This window comes from Urocampus carinirostris, chromosome 19 (assembly GCF_059441175.1).
Source record: "Urocampus carinirostris isolate Australia breed hairy pipefish chromosome 19, RoL_Ucar_1.0, whole genome shotgun sequence".
NCBI classification, from domain to species: Eukaryota; Metazoa; Chordata; class Actinopteri; order Syngnathiformes; family Syngnathidae; genus Urocampus; species Urocampus carinirostris.
The window spans coordinates 3,890,938-3,908,503 of NC_142367.1; the positions used below are offsets into that span (position 1 = coordinate 3,890,938).

General features: G+C 38.1%; 1 protein-coding gene across 18 annotated transcripts in view; it reads left to right on the forward strand.

Annotated features, from left to right (window-relative positions):
• Positions 1 to 17,566, forward strand: part of tcf7l2 (transcription factor 7 like 2) — a 163,662-nt gene that overhangs the window by 140,973 nt on the left and 5,123 nt on the right. For 3 of the 18 annotated variants that reach the window (XM_088323944.1, XM_088323946.1, XM_088323953.1), the window contains 6 exons: positions 442 to 582; positions 654 to 816; positions 889 to 996; positions 3,050 to 3,113; positions 5,257 to 5,307; positions 9,483 to 9,555. In XM_088323944.1, the coding sequence (XP_088180070.1) occupies positions 442 to 582; positions 654 to 816; positions 889 to 996; positions 3,050 to 3,113; positions 5,257 to 5,307; positions 9,483 to 9,555 (600 nt within the window). Of the gene's footprint in view, positions 1 to 441; positions 583 to 653; positions 817 to 888; positions 997 to 3,049; positions 3,114 to 5,256; positions 5,308 to 9,482; positions 9,556 to 9,983; positions 10,057 to 12,996; positions 13,059 to 17,566 lie in introns of those variants that run through there. The other 15 variants (XM_088323950.1, XM_088323948.1, XM_088323947.1 and 12 more) reach the window with 11 other exon arrangements.

Here is a 17,566-nt window from a genome sequence, read left to right on the forward strand (position 1 = left end):
GGCAAGGTTAAAATGATCAACACTCCTTTCTCAAAAGTGGAAGGACTGCTTTACCAGAATGCATGACAAAATGCACTAGGCAAATTAGTGTTTCTGAAACTGAGTAAAAATAGTCTGATTACGAGATAAAATCGAATACTTTTTCATATGTCATTTATATCACTGGTGTCCTAGTGAGGGCTGCTTTTACCACCGCTACCCAGGTTAAATTCCTGTTGCGTGAGTTTTGTTGAGCAAAATATTTGGATCACTGCATCACGTTGTGTAGTAACACATGTATAATGTATTCCAAACTATGAAAGAAAACTGAGACTTATACTTATACTTAAATTACAGTACTCTGCGGAATCTAATCAAAGCCACTGTACTCTGTCATGTTGTTGTTTTGACATGTGTGACCTACCCCCATTTCACCCGCGTCCATTCTGACGATTTACACAGTCTTCTGTCCTCTAGGTTCCCCCCACACATGGTGCCCCCACACCACAGTTTGCACACCACGGGTATCCCGCACCCGGCCATCGTCACGCCCAATGTCAAGCAGGAATCGTCACACAGCGACATCAGCTCCCTCAACAGCTCGTAAGTAGTTGCAGCTTGATAGAATTTCTCTGAGTGTTGTGGGCAGGACTCAAACTCTGTGCCTGATGCAGGAAACAGTCAGATGCTAAAAAGGAGGAGGAGAAAAAGAAGCAAGTCCACATAAAGAAGCCGCTCAATGCCTTCATGCTTTACATGAAGGAGATGCGGGCCAAGGTGGTGGCTGAGTGCACGCTAAAAGAAAGCGCCGCCATCAACCAGATTCTGGGTCGGAGGGTGAGTTGACGTACAAGCCTTGTTTTTGCACTTTTTGCTGAACCCCTTAATGCCTCTGCTGTTTTCCGTCAGTGGCATGCGCTATCAAGGGAAGAGCAAGCCAAGTACTACGAACTTGCCCGGAAAGAACGACAGCTCCACATGCAGCTTTATCCTGGCTGGTCGGCCCGAGACAACTATGTAAGTTTTTAAGTTTACAAGTCGTAACCGACTCTTCTTCCCTTGCCCTAACAAGCTTCTTACCTGGCTATCTTGTAAGGGTCCCCAGAAACAGGCACGGTTTATAGAACACAGTTGTTAGGTCTAAAGTGTGGCAAACAGTCAAAATAAGGAGCGAAGTCTTCAGATAAGAAAGTCCAACTTCTTCTAAAGGCCCTCCCCTGAGCACTTTTATTACATATTAAGGGTCAATGCTGATTATTAGTATTAAGAGGACCCCGATAACCGATATTTGGAGCTGATATAATATCATGTAAAAGCTAAAACATTGGCGTAAGAATTCTTTTTAAATGCAAAAAAACTTGAGTAGCTCCCTGAAACTTTTTATCGTAAATAAATTACAATTTCAACACAACTAATATTACTAATCTTTCACTTAAACCAAAAACTACTAGTGATGGAAATACAATTAAGCTTAACAGCAACCTGTATAAAGGTGCATACAAATTAAAAAAGCTCCCTGATTTTATTTATTTTTTACAATTAAGTAAAAAAGTTTAAAAAAGCACATTGATTCGGATACAAGGCACAATACATGAACTATCATACTAATGTTATTTTTTTAACATAGGTTGAGAAATTTGGATTTCTTTTATATAGTGTAATCCCCACTTAAGTCTGTGCCATGTTTGTCCTGCATCCTGCCACCACGCTGAGCCATGTAACACTGGCCATCGCTCGTACCAGACAACACATTGCCAACTAGCGGTCAAATATTACACATTTATTTTTTTAATGAGGACCACCTATGTTAATTTTACAGTTAGTAGACACGCAAAATAAGGAGAGAAGACATACATTAATTTTAAACTTACAAAGAGAACCGGAGAAGACTACAAAAAACCTTCAATCAAATAACATTTGAGTTTCATGACCAGTGTTGGGCATGTTGTTTTAAAAAGTAATTAGTTATAGTTACTCACTACTTACTAAAATTAACTAGTTACTAGGGACAGTAATTATTTCTGTAACTTTGGAGGAAAAAACAGCAAGTTGTGTTATTGAACCATGTAATATATTGCACTGTGATGTTTGGATATTGTTAAATCCCTATTATCTGATAAACACCATGTATTGCCCCTCACCAGCAACAGATTTATCCTACACTTGTAGCAAAAATAAACAATACCATACAATAAAAACACAATCAGTAGTAAACAATATTAAGTGAGCTTATTAAAGTAAATCTAACTCTCACAACATAAGACAACTGGTCAAGTAAACATTGGCAACTGAACATAAAGTATTTTCTTTACAACAAAAGTGGAAAGTAAAATATTATGAAGTGAATTAACAACAAACAAGCGTTAGTGTACTGCAGCTTAGTGTTGTGGTCAAAAAAAAACTTTTGCCCTTCTGGGTCAGATACCTGCCTGACAATAAAAATATTGCTACCAAAACACCACCAAACTATAGTGTGTCATCCTTTGGAAAAAATATTAATAACAATGACACACATACATTTTGGCTCCTCCAGGTGCTATTCTCGGACTAGAGGGATGATGAATAAACAGCCGAACAGACTCGCTACGGCTGGTAGTTTCTTTAATGCATTCGAAGTAACACACCGTTTTGACTGCTATTAACGGTAAAAGCTTGTCTTTCATATGATTTTTACCACATTTTTCTCGTATTTATGTATAGTTGTTTACTTTGTCGTTGCCCCTTGTCGACTCACTCGCATTTGTTTTTTAGTGCGGCGTAAATACAGCCTCAGAAATGATTGGTCATTAGAGTCCTGTTTGGGTAGTCCATCAAGACAAATTGAGGAAAATAAGCGAGCAGAGAGTAGCTCTACAAAAAAAAAACAATTCTCATCAGGCCCGTACCAACCGCAGGGCAGAAAAGAAAGAAGAAGAAAAAAGGCAGCGAAAGAAGCCATGAATAAATAAATAAACACAACGATGAGTTGTAGTCTACCGGTTTCATGTTTTGGGGCGTCCTGCAATATAATAACTAAGGTTCCTGTCTGTGTCTGTCTCCCTTCTTCCCCCCCCCTCTTTCTATTTTTTTGGCGGCTAACCAACAGGGGAAAAGGAAGAAGAGAAAAAGGGAAAAGCAGCAAGCGGAGAGCAACGGTAAGCGAGCGGCAATTATCTCCTATATTAGAGCGGCCCCGTCATGTGTCAGCCACATGTGACGTCCCGCTAGATAAAAGTCAAGCTAGTTTTGTTGTGTGTGTGTGTGTGTGTGTGTATGCGAATGTGTTTTTTCAGCTTTTTTCATCATAGTCATGCAATGCAATATTTAAATGGCTGTACAGTAACAACCACCACCCACTCCTCCCGTTACCCCTTTTCTGTAGCCTTCCCTTGCTAATAACAACTAAATATGCATGAACCCCCTTAAGACCCCCTCCTGTCCCATCCCCTACCCTCCCCTTTAGCCTGTTAGCGTTGTGCTATGTGTGTATTTGAGGATACTGTGAGTCAAAATTAACTGTATTTATTATGCCTGCAGCCTGCAAATACACTAAAGCAGTGTTTCCCAACCTGTTTTGAGCCGAGGCACACTTTTTTTTTTAACAAAAAAAGTCTCAAGCACACTTTCTGTGAAAATTATTTTTAAAACCTTATTATTTTTTGGACCACCAGGGCTGAGGAAGTAACAAAGTTTTTTTATTTTGGTTGAAAAAATTTCTGCAATGTCAAAAAAAAAAAAAAACACTCCCCCTTGTGCTACAACTGTAGAGGAGCTTTTTCCTGATTATCTGATTATTTTAGGCCCTTTTACCACACTCATGTAAGCTACTAAAAATATCTGCAAGTAAAACAAAAAATGTTTTACTAGTTTTAACTTTCTGTGTTTACAGGGTTTATACATCCTTGGGCTAGGGTTGGGAGCTAGGGTTTGAGCCTCAAAAAAGGGTTTTAAACCTTTTTATGTGTCCGAAATAGGATTGGAGCTAGGGTTAGATACTTAGGTTTATGCTTATAATGGTATAAAACACAATTTTAGGGATCTGAACTTAAGGTTGGGGCTAGGGTTTACAGCTAGGGTTAAGTGTAGGTTTAGGTGTCGGTTTAGTGTTAGGAACTAAGGTTTGAGCTCTGTGTTAGGGTTCTAATTTGAATGTAGGGTTTAAAAAAGTTTTAAAGCTAGGGTTACGGTTTGAAACAGTAAGGGCCAGGAACTTTGGTTTGAGCTACATGTTGGGATTCTAAACTGAATGTATGGTCCAAAATAGGTTTAGAGCTAGGGTTAGAATCTCAAACAGGGTAATGGCTAGGACTTTGGGTTTCAGCTACATTTTGAGGTTCTAAACCGAATGTAGGGTCCAAAATAGGTTTAGAGCTAGGGTTACAATACAAACAGGTTTAGGGCTAGTGTTACAGCTTGGGTTATGTGTTGTGATAGGGTTTGGGCTGCAAGTTAAGGGTTTTAAACCAATTTAGGGTTCCAAAATAAGGTGAGGGCTAGAGTTGGAGTTTGAAACTAAGGTTTGGGCTCCCGTTCTTTTTATTGGCACTAGGTAACTTATTTTAATGGTAATGTAGAAATGGATAATTTGCTTTGAAAGTCCTTAAAAGTGCTTGAATTTGGCCATAAAAAGGTGTACAAACCCTGTGTTAATTAAAAACAGCAAATTTACAAGCAATGTATTCGTTTTTTATTTTTGATTTTTGTTGTTGGTGTTGTCTGTTTCTTTTTTTCTAGTGCAGTCTTAAACACTTTTAAAATTAGTTTTTAAGAACACTATACTACCTCATGAGCGAATCAGGAGTACTGGTATATAAAAACAAAAACATAGTAATTTACTGCCATTTACTGACATGGATGAATGTTACAGTTGGCTGGTCAGTGGAAGAAAGCAAAGATAGTGAAAAAGAAGAATACGTTTTTGCAAAGATAAAATTGTGGCACACTAGACAATATTTCACGGCACACTAGTGTGCCCCGGCACAGTGGTTGAAAAACACTGCACTAAAGTAGTGTGTCTGTTTGTGAGTGTCTGTGTGTGGTTACTAACTGGGCCGCCCCCTTGCTTTCCGTAATCACTATTGATGAAATAAAAATTAAGGAGATTTCCTCATCCTGTTACTGCTCCATCTTTCATAATTCACACACACATACATATATATATATATATATATATATATATTTTTTTTTTTCCTGCTTTCATTGTGTTTATGGACGCTGCATGTTTATTTTATTTTATTATTTTGGGTGATGGTGATCTCCTCTTGAAGGCCTCTCTATCTGTTCTTGTTTTTGTTGCAGAACACAGAGAATATTTTCCAAACCCTTGCCTTTCACTCCCTCCGATTACAGGTGCTAATGTCATTTCTTTTTACTGTTAAGTAAACTAACTTTGTTTTCCCGTCCTTTATAATCACCTTGACTTTATCCTTTTAATGATTCTGTTGAATATTTTTAAATATTCTCATTTATTTCTGCTAACTTCATCTTTAAATGTTAAAGAAATGTATTTTGTGGTAAATTTTACTCCTACTCTTTGAAGGGTTTTATGATAGGTTGAACCTCAATGGATAAAACACTCCCCCTTGTGCTACATCTATAGAGCAGCTTTTTCCTGATTATTTTTTTAGGCGTTTTTACCACACTTATGTAAGCTACTAGGCATGGGCCAGTATCAATTTTTGACATCATGATAACCGCCGGCAATATTTGCATTCACAATTCTATAATTTAGCCAAACCGTGCCAATTTGCAAATATCTGCAGTAAATAAATGCCCATCTCTAAATGCCATGAGGAAAAAGTAGCGATAATTGAATCCCAACGAATGAGTCGAAAGTGCATTTTCTTAAAGGGACAGTGTGTATTCTTAGCACCTCCCAGTGGTAACAAAAAAAAAACCCCTTTTATTATTTAAAAAAAAAAGTTTTTTAATAATAGAAAAAATTCATACACTATCATATTAACGTGCATTGTTTTAAATTGCTAGCCGTTTGTAGGTGTTTTACATAACATCAACCTTCAGCTAGGGGAAGCTGACATACGTGTAGGCCACCTTGCTGCTACGGGTACCCATAGACATCAATAAAGCTGGGCAAAAAAATGAGAAGTTACATGGTGTGTTTTGGTCTTTACTAGTCTCCGTAGATTGTATTCTTCCTTGTGCTTTTCAGTTACACCATACAATACAATGACAACCAGTTTGTTAAATAACAATGTCCCTTTAAATGGGTAGTGTGTAATATTTAGTGCCTCCTAGTGGTACAAAAAAAAACGTTGTAGTAAAAAAGAACAACGTTGATTTTAATACTTGGAAAAAATACATGAACTATCATACCGATAGTAACTTTTATTAAAAAAATTAAAAATCCAAAGTCGAGAATTTTATTTTTATTTTACACCATGTTTAGCCCTATCTGCCATGTATCACTGGCCATCATTCTTACTCAACAACAAAGCGACATCTAGTGGTCAAATATTACACATTATAACAAATTGAAAGCAAAAACAATTAAAAACCCATCGCGTTTATCAGGTGATGGGGATCTAACAATATCGAATCATCGCGGTGCAAAAGTCACGATAGGACCTCACAATACAGTGATAATCACAATTGTGTGGGTAAAAAGACATGGTGTTTATCAGATAATAGGGATTTAACAATATCCAAACATCACGGTGCAATAAATCACGACAGGACCTCACAATACGGTAATTATCAGAATTTTGTGGGTCAGTTATCAAGTCAAGAAAAACAAAATATCATTGCAGCAGAAAAGAATCATGATGTTAAACAGACCTACATGTGGAAAATGTGTTTTTGAACAGTGCAGTAAATAAGTAAGCTGAGTGAAGTCATTTAAAATGTTACACTTGTGTTCTTTTATTAGGATTGGGGCACAAAATACTACGTTTATTTACTTAGCTGTGTTCAGCTTAAGATAGCATATTTTTCATGGATGGATCTAAAGAAAAATAAACTTTGATAACAAACTAACCGCTATAGGTTTATAGTTGATAAATTACAAAGTAATATCGTTACGATACATTAAGGCTGAATATCGGAATATCACTTTATAGTGATTGTCTCATATATGCAAAATCATGAAGTATTTTCTCCCCAAATCTGCAAATAAATAAATGCACAAATGTAGACCCACAACTGGAAATATAAAACATTTGGAAACAACTACCGAGCGTGCTGTACTTCAGTAAGCATAGAAATAAACATTCTTTACCTGCGCTCTTATTTAATTTACAGTACTTTAAATATTTTGGTATTTAGAGTAAAAAAGGTTATTTTCAATAGCAAGTACAGTAGATTATAGTTATAGTATTAGTAAACTAGTATTAGTAGCTATTCGCTTAGCTTTTCAGAATGTAGTTATGAAAATGAATGCAACATTTTTCAATGTGCTTTTGGATGATTTCTTAATAAACAGTAAGCAGTAAACAGTCAAATAAAATAACTATCAGCATGTATAGAAACTCGCACAAAAACCTAGATCAATGCATGCACGAAAATGCACAAAAACGTACATATTCACGCACGGAAACGTACGTAACAGAACTTTTGACGGTCAGTAACAGTGTGAACAGTGGGGGAAAAATGTTTTGATAGAATACCCTGTTACTGAAAAATAACTTATTCGTGACTGCATATTTCCCAACACTGACCAATATATGACGTTTTGAAATAGAAAATTAATCAAAACCTACCAAAATTTTCTATCCGGCCCATGCCTAGCGATTGACTGAACATATTCAGGGAGTGGTATTCTCCTCTACCTTATTAACCCTCGCAGTAGCAAGGGCTAACAAAAGCTAGCTGCTTCTGAATGGCAATTTATTAAATATACTCTGCATTTGGTTAACTTTCAGCTTAAATTCCACTACTGGAATGTGATTGTGTTAATATTCAATAGTTTAGTCTTGTGCATGGAATGTTGTTGGACTTTTACTACTAATGCTGGAAAGCGTTTCATTATCAGGCTGGATTTACACTGCTGGTTGAATGTTAATGACCTCAGAATTAGTTGTTTCTTTTTTGTCAACCCATATTATTTTTGGGAGAATAAATAGCATTTTTTCCTGCCAAAATTTCGAATCATTTAACGTTTGTTTTATTTTAATAGATGCAGCCCTTAGCCATCAGGTCTGACCTTTTTTTGTAACACATTTTGGCAATCTTTGTTTTTTGTTTTTTTTGCAATCTTTTAACAGACAAGACTGTCTATCAGCAGTCGTCATCTTTCATCATTAAATTTGCACCTGTTGATATTGAACACTGACAAAATCAACAATGGGGTTTGGAGCCACATTTGGAAACAGCTGTACAGTAATTCCTTGTTTATCGTGTTACATTCCAAAACGAACCTGTAGTAGGCGAAAACGATCAATTCGAAACTTTTATATATATTTTTACAATTATTAAACATTTCAATACCCTATTATACATTTAACCAAAGAACGAACCCTTTTTACAGGTCCAAACATGTATTTAACAAATAAAAGTACTGTATACAGTACACATAAATATTTTTTTTACCAATATACTCTCTTAGTGACTGTTTAGCCCACATGTGTCAAAAATTATGTGGGTCGCAGGAGCTTAAAATGTCTGAAAATTCTAGTAACCTGGATTCTTTCTCAAAAGACAGATCACATCTCAACTTCCTCATGTCTTATATGTAATGATCACTGTATTTAATTGATACCATACATGTGTAGTGACATTTTTTCAAAGCAACTGTAATGCTTGTGAGTTACTTTGCATGAAGGAGTAAATGGACTGCATTTAAATAGCGCTTTGCTAGTCACAGAGGACCTCCATAGCTCTTTACAATACACTTCACACTTTACCCATTCACACACACACTCACACACTGATAGCGGAGTCAGCCATGCAAGGGAACTACCCGCTTATCGGAGGCATTAGCAGTTCAGTGTCTTGACCAAGGACACTTTGACATTTGACTATCTTTAGCCGGGAATCGGACCTCTTTGGTCCCAAGATGACCGCTCTACCTTCTGACCTACTGCCAAATAGTTACATTCATTTAATATACTGATTACATTGATAGGTTACATCAGGCCTTTTGAGACTAGCTATTACGCTTATGTGGTTTTCGTTGAAAATTAGCTTGACGCCCCTGGTTTAGCCAATCAGGATGACCATGACCATGAAGACTGTGAACTGCGTTATAGGGAGGAATTATTGTATCGCGATTTTATACGTTGTTGTTACCTGCAGAGTTTTTCAACCTTTCAACACTTTTTTTTTACTTAAAAAAAAGGTCTTCAGGCATACTTTTTCAAATAGTTTATTGCACCATTTTCCACCAAGCAGTGTACATCCAGCCACAAGGCACTCTTGAGAATAGCAGTCAATCGCCATAGTCTCACTATAACTGTTTCTCCTTATTTCTCTCCTACTTGTGCTTTTTTTTATTTTTGGTGCTCCTTTTCTCTTCACCCTCCTTCCTCGCTGGCTTTCCCCACCCTCAATCTGGGCCGCCGCGGCATCAGACCTGAGCGCCCCTAAGAAGTGTCGAGCGCGCTTTGGGCTTGATCAGCAGAATAACTGGTGTGGCCCCTGCAGGTGTGTATGCGGGTCCGGGGTGCAGGCTTGGCGGGTGGGGGCGCTACGCCATGCTGGGACTTCCTCGTCCTTTTCGCTTGCTCCTTTTTCTTTCTTCTTTTTTTTGTCCTTTTTCCACTTATGTTTGTCGCTATGAGTTGCTTCCTCCAGCCACACCCTGCCGGTCTGTCTTCAAGGGTGCCTGTTTGTATGAGTGTGATCAAATTTGGGGAGGGGGGGGGCTTATTGACTGGCAGGCGAGGGCTTGGGGAGGTCAAAAGTTGAGGAGGTCCCAGTGTTCTACCAGCCTAAACCTCAACCCAGGCTCCATGTGTGTTTTTTGTTGTTGTGTCCGTGCAATGACGTGTCAATTTTTTGGTTTTGTTTCCTTTTTCCTCCGTCTCCTATGTGTGTATTTGTTTGTATCCTTACCTCTTTGGCTATAACAGATGCAAATACCCCAAAGAAGTGTCGTGCCTTGTTCGGGCTTGACCAGCTGAGTTTATGGTGCAAACCGTGCAGGTACATAACTTGCCTGAATTGAAGGAAGGCAACCGCCATCGACAGTTGATTTCTTATCCTCTCGCTATTTCCTTGATCATTTTTCTATCCCCTCTAAAACATGTTTCCATCGGTGTCCTTAACAGATGGCAAACTGCTGTTTCACCCCTTCCAGAAGATCCTGCAGTATTTTAGGAGAGGGAAAAAAATAGAAATGAAAAACCTCCTTTAGGCTCAGTTAGAGCCAGTTGGTAGAAAATGGATTTCTTCTTTTCTTTTTCTTGGTAGTGATGGGAATTCCGCCTCTTTTTAGAGAACCAGCTTTTTCAGCTCGGCTCGCTAAATAGAGAGGGCTCTGTCGTCTCGCAAACCGCCCCAAATCCAACCCCAAAAACAAAGCGCCAAGCTGGGAGGCATTGGGTACCAATGATACAAGTCTTAGGTAAAACTTGGCCAATGTTCGACCTAGAGCCTCCTAGTCTCTTGGCGAACGCCCAACCCTAAGGCCACCGGACTGGTTTTAATTTGTTTTTGCTTTGATCCGTATATTACCAATAATAATGTAACGATATGTGCGGATGCTTTTTAAAAGTGGGTAAGTAAAATGTAATAGGAAACAAAAGAAAAAAATAATTATGATTAAAAAAAAAAAAAGAAACAGAATTTAAGAGTGTAAAAGCAAAAAAAAAGACAAACGTTACAAAAAAGGCAGATTTTGGGAGGGTCTTTTAATCAGTAAATTACCAATAATAATGCAACTTGCATGAAATTACTTAAAGGGGGGGGAAATAAAGAAAAGAAACAAGAAGAAAAAAATGGAATTAAAATAGGAAAAAAAATGTTAAAAGCTAGGAAAAAAGGAAAAATAAGTTTTGGAGGGTCCTTTCAATCCGTATTATACCAATAATTATGTAACATGCCCAAGAAGACCTAAAAGGGAGAAAACTAAGCAAAGGAATTTAAAACCAAGAAAAAGAAAATCGGGGGGAAAAAGGATGATAATTTAGGTTTTGGGGGTGTCAATTTAATTGGTATATGACTATATTGGTATATTGCAGGGGTGGCAAGTTTGACACAAAGAGACGAAATTTTTAACTGTGAGAGTCAAAGAGCCACACCACTCTCTGATCTGCCATGACAGACAGACACAGACAAACACAATTAAAAACATATTATTTCCCATAACACACTCCTCTCCTTACAATACAAGTATTGTTCTTGTGTTGATTTCAAGGAAAGTGTCCACCCTCAATACACACGAAAAAAAACTAAACATGAAACAAGGCAAAGAGCCACAGTATATAGAAAATACGATGAGGCAAAGAGCCGCATTCTTATTGGCCAAGAGCCGCATGCGGCTCTAGAGTCACGTGTTTGGCACCCTTGGTATATTGTAACATTGGGTTGTGGCTAGTGTTAAAGCTAGTATTTGGTGTAGGTTTTAGGAACTAGAGTAGGAGCTCTATAATAGGGTTTAAAACTGAATGTAGGGTTCAAAAATATGTTACTGTTTAAGACAGAGTTAGGGTTAGGAGCTAGCGTCTGGGCTGTAAGTTAGGGTTTTTAACCGATTTCGGGGTTTCAGAAATGATATTGGGAGTTAGGGGTTGAAACTAAGATTATTCTCCTGTTCTTTTGATCAACACTGGGTTTCTTCTTTTAATGGTTCTGAATAAAATGAAAAAATTCACCAACGTCCTTAAAAAGTGCTTAAATCTGCCCATAAAAATAGTTTCTAAACCAATATTGACTTTTCAGTGTAACAACAATTAAACTTTGGCATTAAAGAATAAACTTTACACTCAAAAAATGCTAATACTCAAACACATGATCCCTGCAAAACACAGGAAACATTAATTGAAATATTACCAGATCTACCCCCAAAAAAGATAAAATACAAAACGAGTTTAGTCTTTTATATATTCAACAACACCGAAACCCTGGAAAAAATACGCAAAATTGACCGTTCACAAGAGAAAAAAAGTTTAAGTGAACCGGCTTTTGAGTGAGCCCTTTTAGTGTTTCCCGTAGAATTTTACAAGACCTCAGTGGGAGGACAGTCTACAAGGGCATGTAACTTTTGATTAATTTTCACATTTTTCTATACTAGACAACTTTAAAGTCAAGCAACACAGAATCCCTGAAAAACAAAATAAAAATTAGTTATTACCTCTTCTGTGCTGTAAAAGAAACTTTAAAATGCAAGAACTCTTAACTATTTGCCATTCAACTTCTAATCAATGTTGGCTGAAACAACACAGAACCTGAAAAACACGTGCAATGTAAATTAAAATGTGTACAAAAATATCATTAGTCTCTTCAGAATGTTGCTATTTAGTAACACGAGGTGCTAAGCTTTGAGGGACTGATTCAGATTGACAGTGATTGACAATGCACAATGTTATAGAGCCATTAGTATTGTTTAAAAGAGTACAAATAATAATCATTTTTCTGCTTTGACTTATTTTTTTAAATTTCCATTTTGTCCTCCATATTGCAATCCCTCATGAACCATTCTGTGCTCAATGTGCTGCTCCGGCAGACCCTCCTCCAACCCCTCCCTCCTCTGCTCAGCGAACAAAAACCAATAACCAATAAACCACTTAACCAAAAGTGAGCGAGAGGACAATTTTGATTATTAGTACAAGTTTCAACCCCTGGCGGGGACCTATTAATGTCATTATGTATAGTTTGTGAAACACTGCTGTTTTGTTAGCCAACGACACTTCACTACTTTTTGTTTTAAAAGAGAGAAATCCATTTTCTGCTCTCCCGACCCATCCCATTAACTGTCATGTTTTCTAATTGGCAACCCTTTTTAAGTGAATAACAATGTGATGCTTGCCAATTTTTTTAAATGTTAGCCCTGCTTCCTCTTGAGGGGCCCGCTCAGTGACACTCTTTTCTGTGCTCCTCCTTCTTCCTTCCCCTTCTTCCTCCTCTTCAATAACCCTGACTTAGTCCCTACCTGTTGTCTTTCTGTTCTGACACAAGCAGTCTTTGAATTGGGAATGCTTACATGGTAGGTATTTGTTTCTGCTAAGTACATGTATTCGTCTCCCCGCCTTTCCTCGTTTCATATTCGGGCGCATTCCATTTGTGTTGTGACGACCGTATTGTAAGACTGACTTCTCTGACAGTATCGGGCGCGATAATTCTGTCTTCATTACAGGAGCCGAGAGGTTAAGAGTCCTCTCTGGGGCTCCCGTTGCTGAAGATCCGGCGTAATTTCCCCCGGGGGGCGCCAGTAGCAGAGGAAAAGAAAGAAAAATCAATACGTGCGCATACAATGAATCGATGCGTGTGTTAAAAAATGGATATGAGCTCATTTGTTGCTCTTTGACGGACAGTTAGCGGGGTCCGGGTGGGTACTTAGCGGCAAAACGATACCCCGCCGCGCCTGTTCGATACCCATCCTGACATCCCACCTCCTGGAATTGCATGCGCACACCACCCAACAACTACGCTCCCAGCCAAGCATCTACCGTAAATTCTGGGCAACAGAGCGCACACATTTTCTGCAGTATAAGGCGCACTGGATTATAAGGCAAAACCCAAAAAATTGTATTTGTCATGAATTTTTCATACATAGGGCGCACCAAAGTAAAAGAATAGAATAGAATAGAATAGAATATATACCTTTATTGTCATTGTTACAAATGGGCTAACATATTGTGACAACGAAATTGGGCATGACACTCCAGTTTTACACATAGTGAGGGTATGAGCAAGAAGATAAAGGAACAGAGAAGATAATGTTATAAAACAAGGGGAATAAGGCTATAGTTATAATTTACATGGTATTTACACAACAATGTCAGCAAGTGGGATGTTACATACAGGGTTGTCGTGATAACGTTGTATCGTAACGGTTGTGCAATATTGCATTTGGTGCAAAGTCATCATGGTGCAAAAATAGTCCGCATATACATTGGTGCAAGCATAGACATCATAGTGCAAAAAAAAGGAAATGGTCAGACATTGTGCAATTTGAGCATTAAACGTAGTGCAGTCGACATGTGCAAGAACAAGACTTGAGTAACATTATATTCGTATGAGGTAGTGTTGGCACGAGTTTTCAGTTTTTGTGTGGTGTCTGTTGAGCAGTGAACAAACATAGTGCAGACAGCATGTACATGAATTTAGGAATACAGTAAAAGCTACCAACCATGTTTATTTGTTTATAGCTGTCAGACACACTTCCGGTAAATACTGTATTTTCTGGTTTATTAGTGTCTCCCACTGTAGAAGTCGCACCAGTTAAAAATGCTAAATTATAAGGGAAAAAAAGTACCGTTTTGGGGGGGAAAACATACATCTTGAATGGCAATTTGAAACTAAAATAAGAAAGCAGGGTTTACTAACATTACACATATGTGCATATCTAAGATGCGCTTGTCAGTATTAGGAGTTATTCAGACAATTCTAGCATAAAGAACATGCTTACCAACCTATCCGTTAAACTCCAAATTACTATATGTAATGCAATAATTTTTCTCGATGTCACTTTTACTGGTAAACCACTCTTCCAATTTGGGAGGAAGACTAAGCCGCTTTACTTCCTCCTTCCCCTTGTTTAAATTATCAACACAGGCCTACAGCGTCCTCTTGCGGTTTAGTGTGAAAATAATATGTGAAGTAATATACAGTTGGGTGTGTTGCAGTGTTAGATCCCTTAGATCCACTAGGGTCAAAAGGTCTCCGTTTCCTGTGGTGTCTTGGGCATGTACTACCTGGTAGCGCCAATCCAGTAATAAAGAGTTAAAACTCAAAGAGCACCCCCAAACTGGAAAAAAAAAAAAAAACCGCGTCTTATAGTTCAGAAAAAGCGGTTTTATTGCAATGATTAATCAGCCGACAATTGTCGCTGACTAGAATTGCATAACATTGTATGCGACGGAAATCAAACCTGGGTCGCGGTGGGAAAAGCACCAACACTTTCCGTTGCATACAACGTTTGCGTTTTGTCCAGCGAAATATTTTGATCACTGCATCACGTTGAGTAGTAACACATGTATAAATGCATTCCATTGTATTTTGTGGTAAATAAGGTGCAACAGGTTTCAAATTTCTGACCAATTTGGGGTCCTTAGGTGCGTCTTATGGTCTGGAAAATACAGTAAAAGCCACATACGCACATTTAAGAAAGGATCTCAATTTTGTCTTTGTATGAGCCGCAATGGACGTCACAGTGTTTGGTACAATCATACTTACTCGCGCCACTTACCCATGCTAGCAATCGACCGATACGGGATTTTTAGGGCCGATACCACTTATTAGTATTAAAAGGAGGCTTCTAACTGATATTTGGAGCTGATATTCATTTGCTGTAAAAGCTTAAAAATTGGCGTAAGAAAATTTTAATAAAGCAAAAAACAACAAGGATATTTGTTAAAATAACAAATACAACTTAAACTGCTCTTTGAAACCTTTTACAGTAAGTAAATTTGAATTTCAACACAATTAACATGGCAAAACTTTTACTTAAACCAAAAACTACCAGTGAAGGAAATAAAATCAGGCTTAGCAGCAACTTTTATAAAGGTAGATAAAAACTTGAATAGCTCTGTGATTTAAAAAACAAAACAAAACATAAAAATGTCAATGCTACCAACATGACTATGATAGAAGCAAAAATATCAGACTCCACCTGAATACGGATCGCTAAAACAAGTTAACTACGCTTTTTACACTCCTAATTACACAGACGTTTTTCTACCTTTTTAAAAATCTCTACTATCAGTAATTCTGATTCACAGGCATGTCAGGACTCGGGAGTTAGCAGAGCTACTGCGGTTTACTCCGCTCTAATGTTATTTTTCAGGCTTCAGTGGCTTCGCCCCCAGTTGCTTATCCAATCGGAAGGTTCAGCTTAGGTTAATTTGCTTATCGAATGAATAAAAATGCAGATACTGATATCCAACAAATCCCCATGTATTGGTGCTGATAATCATTCTACCTGTGACCCGCGCTTCATTGATTTTCTTCATTTTGACATTCAGAGAACTTAGCAAAAATCGTGATGCTTCGTTTGAAATAAACAGTCCGATTCCCTGGTCTGCACCAGTTCTAAACCAGGGTTGACGCAAACCCTCGATTGGCACAGCTGCTGTGGAGAACCGCAGGAAGGGCCCAGCGCACGACACCCTTGTGACCATCCCCCCAAAAAACAAGCTGCACCGTATTTAGAGCCACAGTGTAAAAAAATGTAGGAAAAAAGTAGGAACTCGTAGTCCGGACTTTACGGTACATGTTTTGTCAATGTTGCTTCATCCCCAGTAATGTGCTCTCTCTCTGGTTTTTATCGCCCCAAAAGATTGGACACAAAAAGCCTCATGTTTTTTTCTTCGTCTGAATTTCCGTGGCTGCCTTCAGGCAGTTTCACTATCAGGGTCAAGGTAAAAGCATGAGCGAGGGCAGACTTCACCCCCACCTAAGCAGATCCTGCCCGGGGTGGTCACCTTCCGACTGGAGAAGCCGGCAGGAATGCAAACACGAGGTCGTGACCCCTTGTGTTGGCGCTTGTGTCCGTGGGGCAGGCGCTCTCTCGCCGCTTTGCATCTTTTTCTATTTGTTTAACGTTAGCAAGTGTACAAACTGGGACCCCCTCAGGAGGAGGAGACTGGCGAGTGGGTGCGGGGGGACAAGTTACCAGTAGTTTAGTGTTGATCCCTAATTTTAGGAAGAATAACCTCTTTCACACAGTCAGGATTTGCTTATTTTTGCCTTATGGGTACTATAATACACAAGACACACTCAAGCCATAACAAACAGCTGCTTCACAAAATAACAAAGACCGGATAGAACCAAAACCAAATTACGTAAACAATCCATTAGTGCTAAAACTCATGGCGCAACATGTCTCTAAAACAGGGGAGGGCAAACTGCAGCTTGCAGGCCACATGCAGCCTGTCAGGCTTTTTAATCTAGCCCCCCAAACGAAACTGTTAAAGATATCATGATATATATATATATATATATATATATATATATATATATATATATATATATATATATAAATTGGTATGTAAAATATTAGTAATAAAAATATGTTGGGTTTTTGAGTTTAATATTTATCCCCATTGTCCCTTTGTGTGTCTACTACACAAATACAACACAATATGTTGTTCTTAAAAAGGTACCTAATGTATTTTTTTTTCTTTAATTCTGAAAATAAAAAAGATACTACAGAAACTCTACAAAATACTACAGTAATACTACAAAAATACTACTACAGTAATATGACATATTTCTTACAAAACTAAATATCAAACTGCTTAAAACGGGTACCTATTGATTTAATTCAAAAATATTAGGCATTCTACAAAAATGCTACTACAGGAATACTACCACAAAAAAAAATCTACAGTAATACTATAAAATACCACTCTTAAGTTTCCTACCCCTGCTCTAAAGGAGGAAAGTGGTCGCCTTAAACTAAATCTACAGTAAGGAGGAGGGTTGCATTAAAAGAAAAATAGAAAAGAGGAGGGCAAACTACAGCCCGAGGTCCACATGTGGCGGTTAGGGT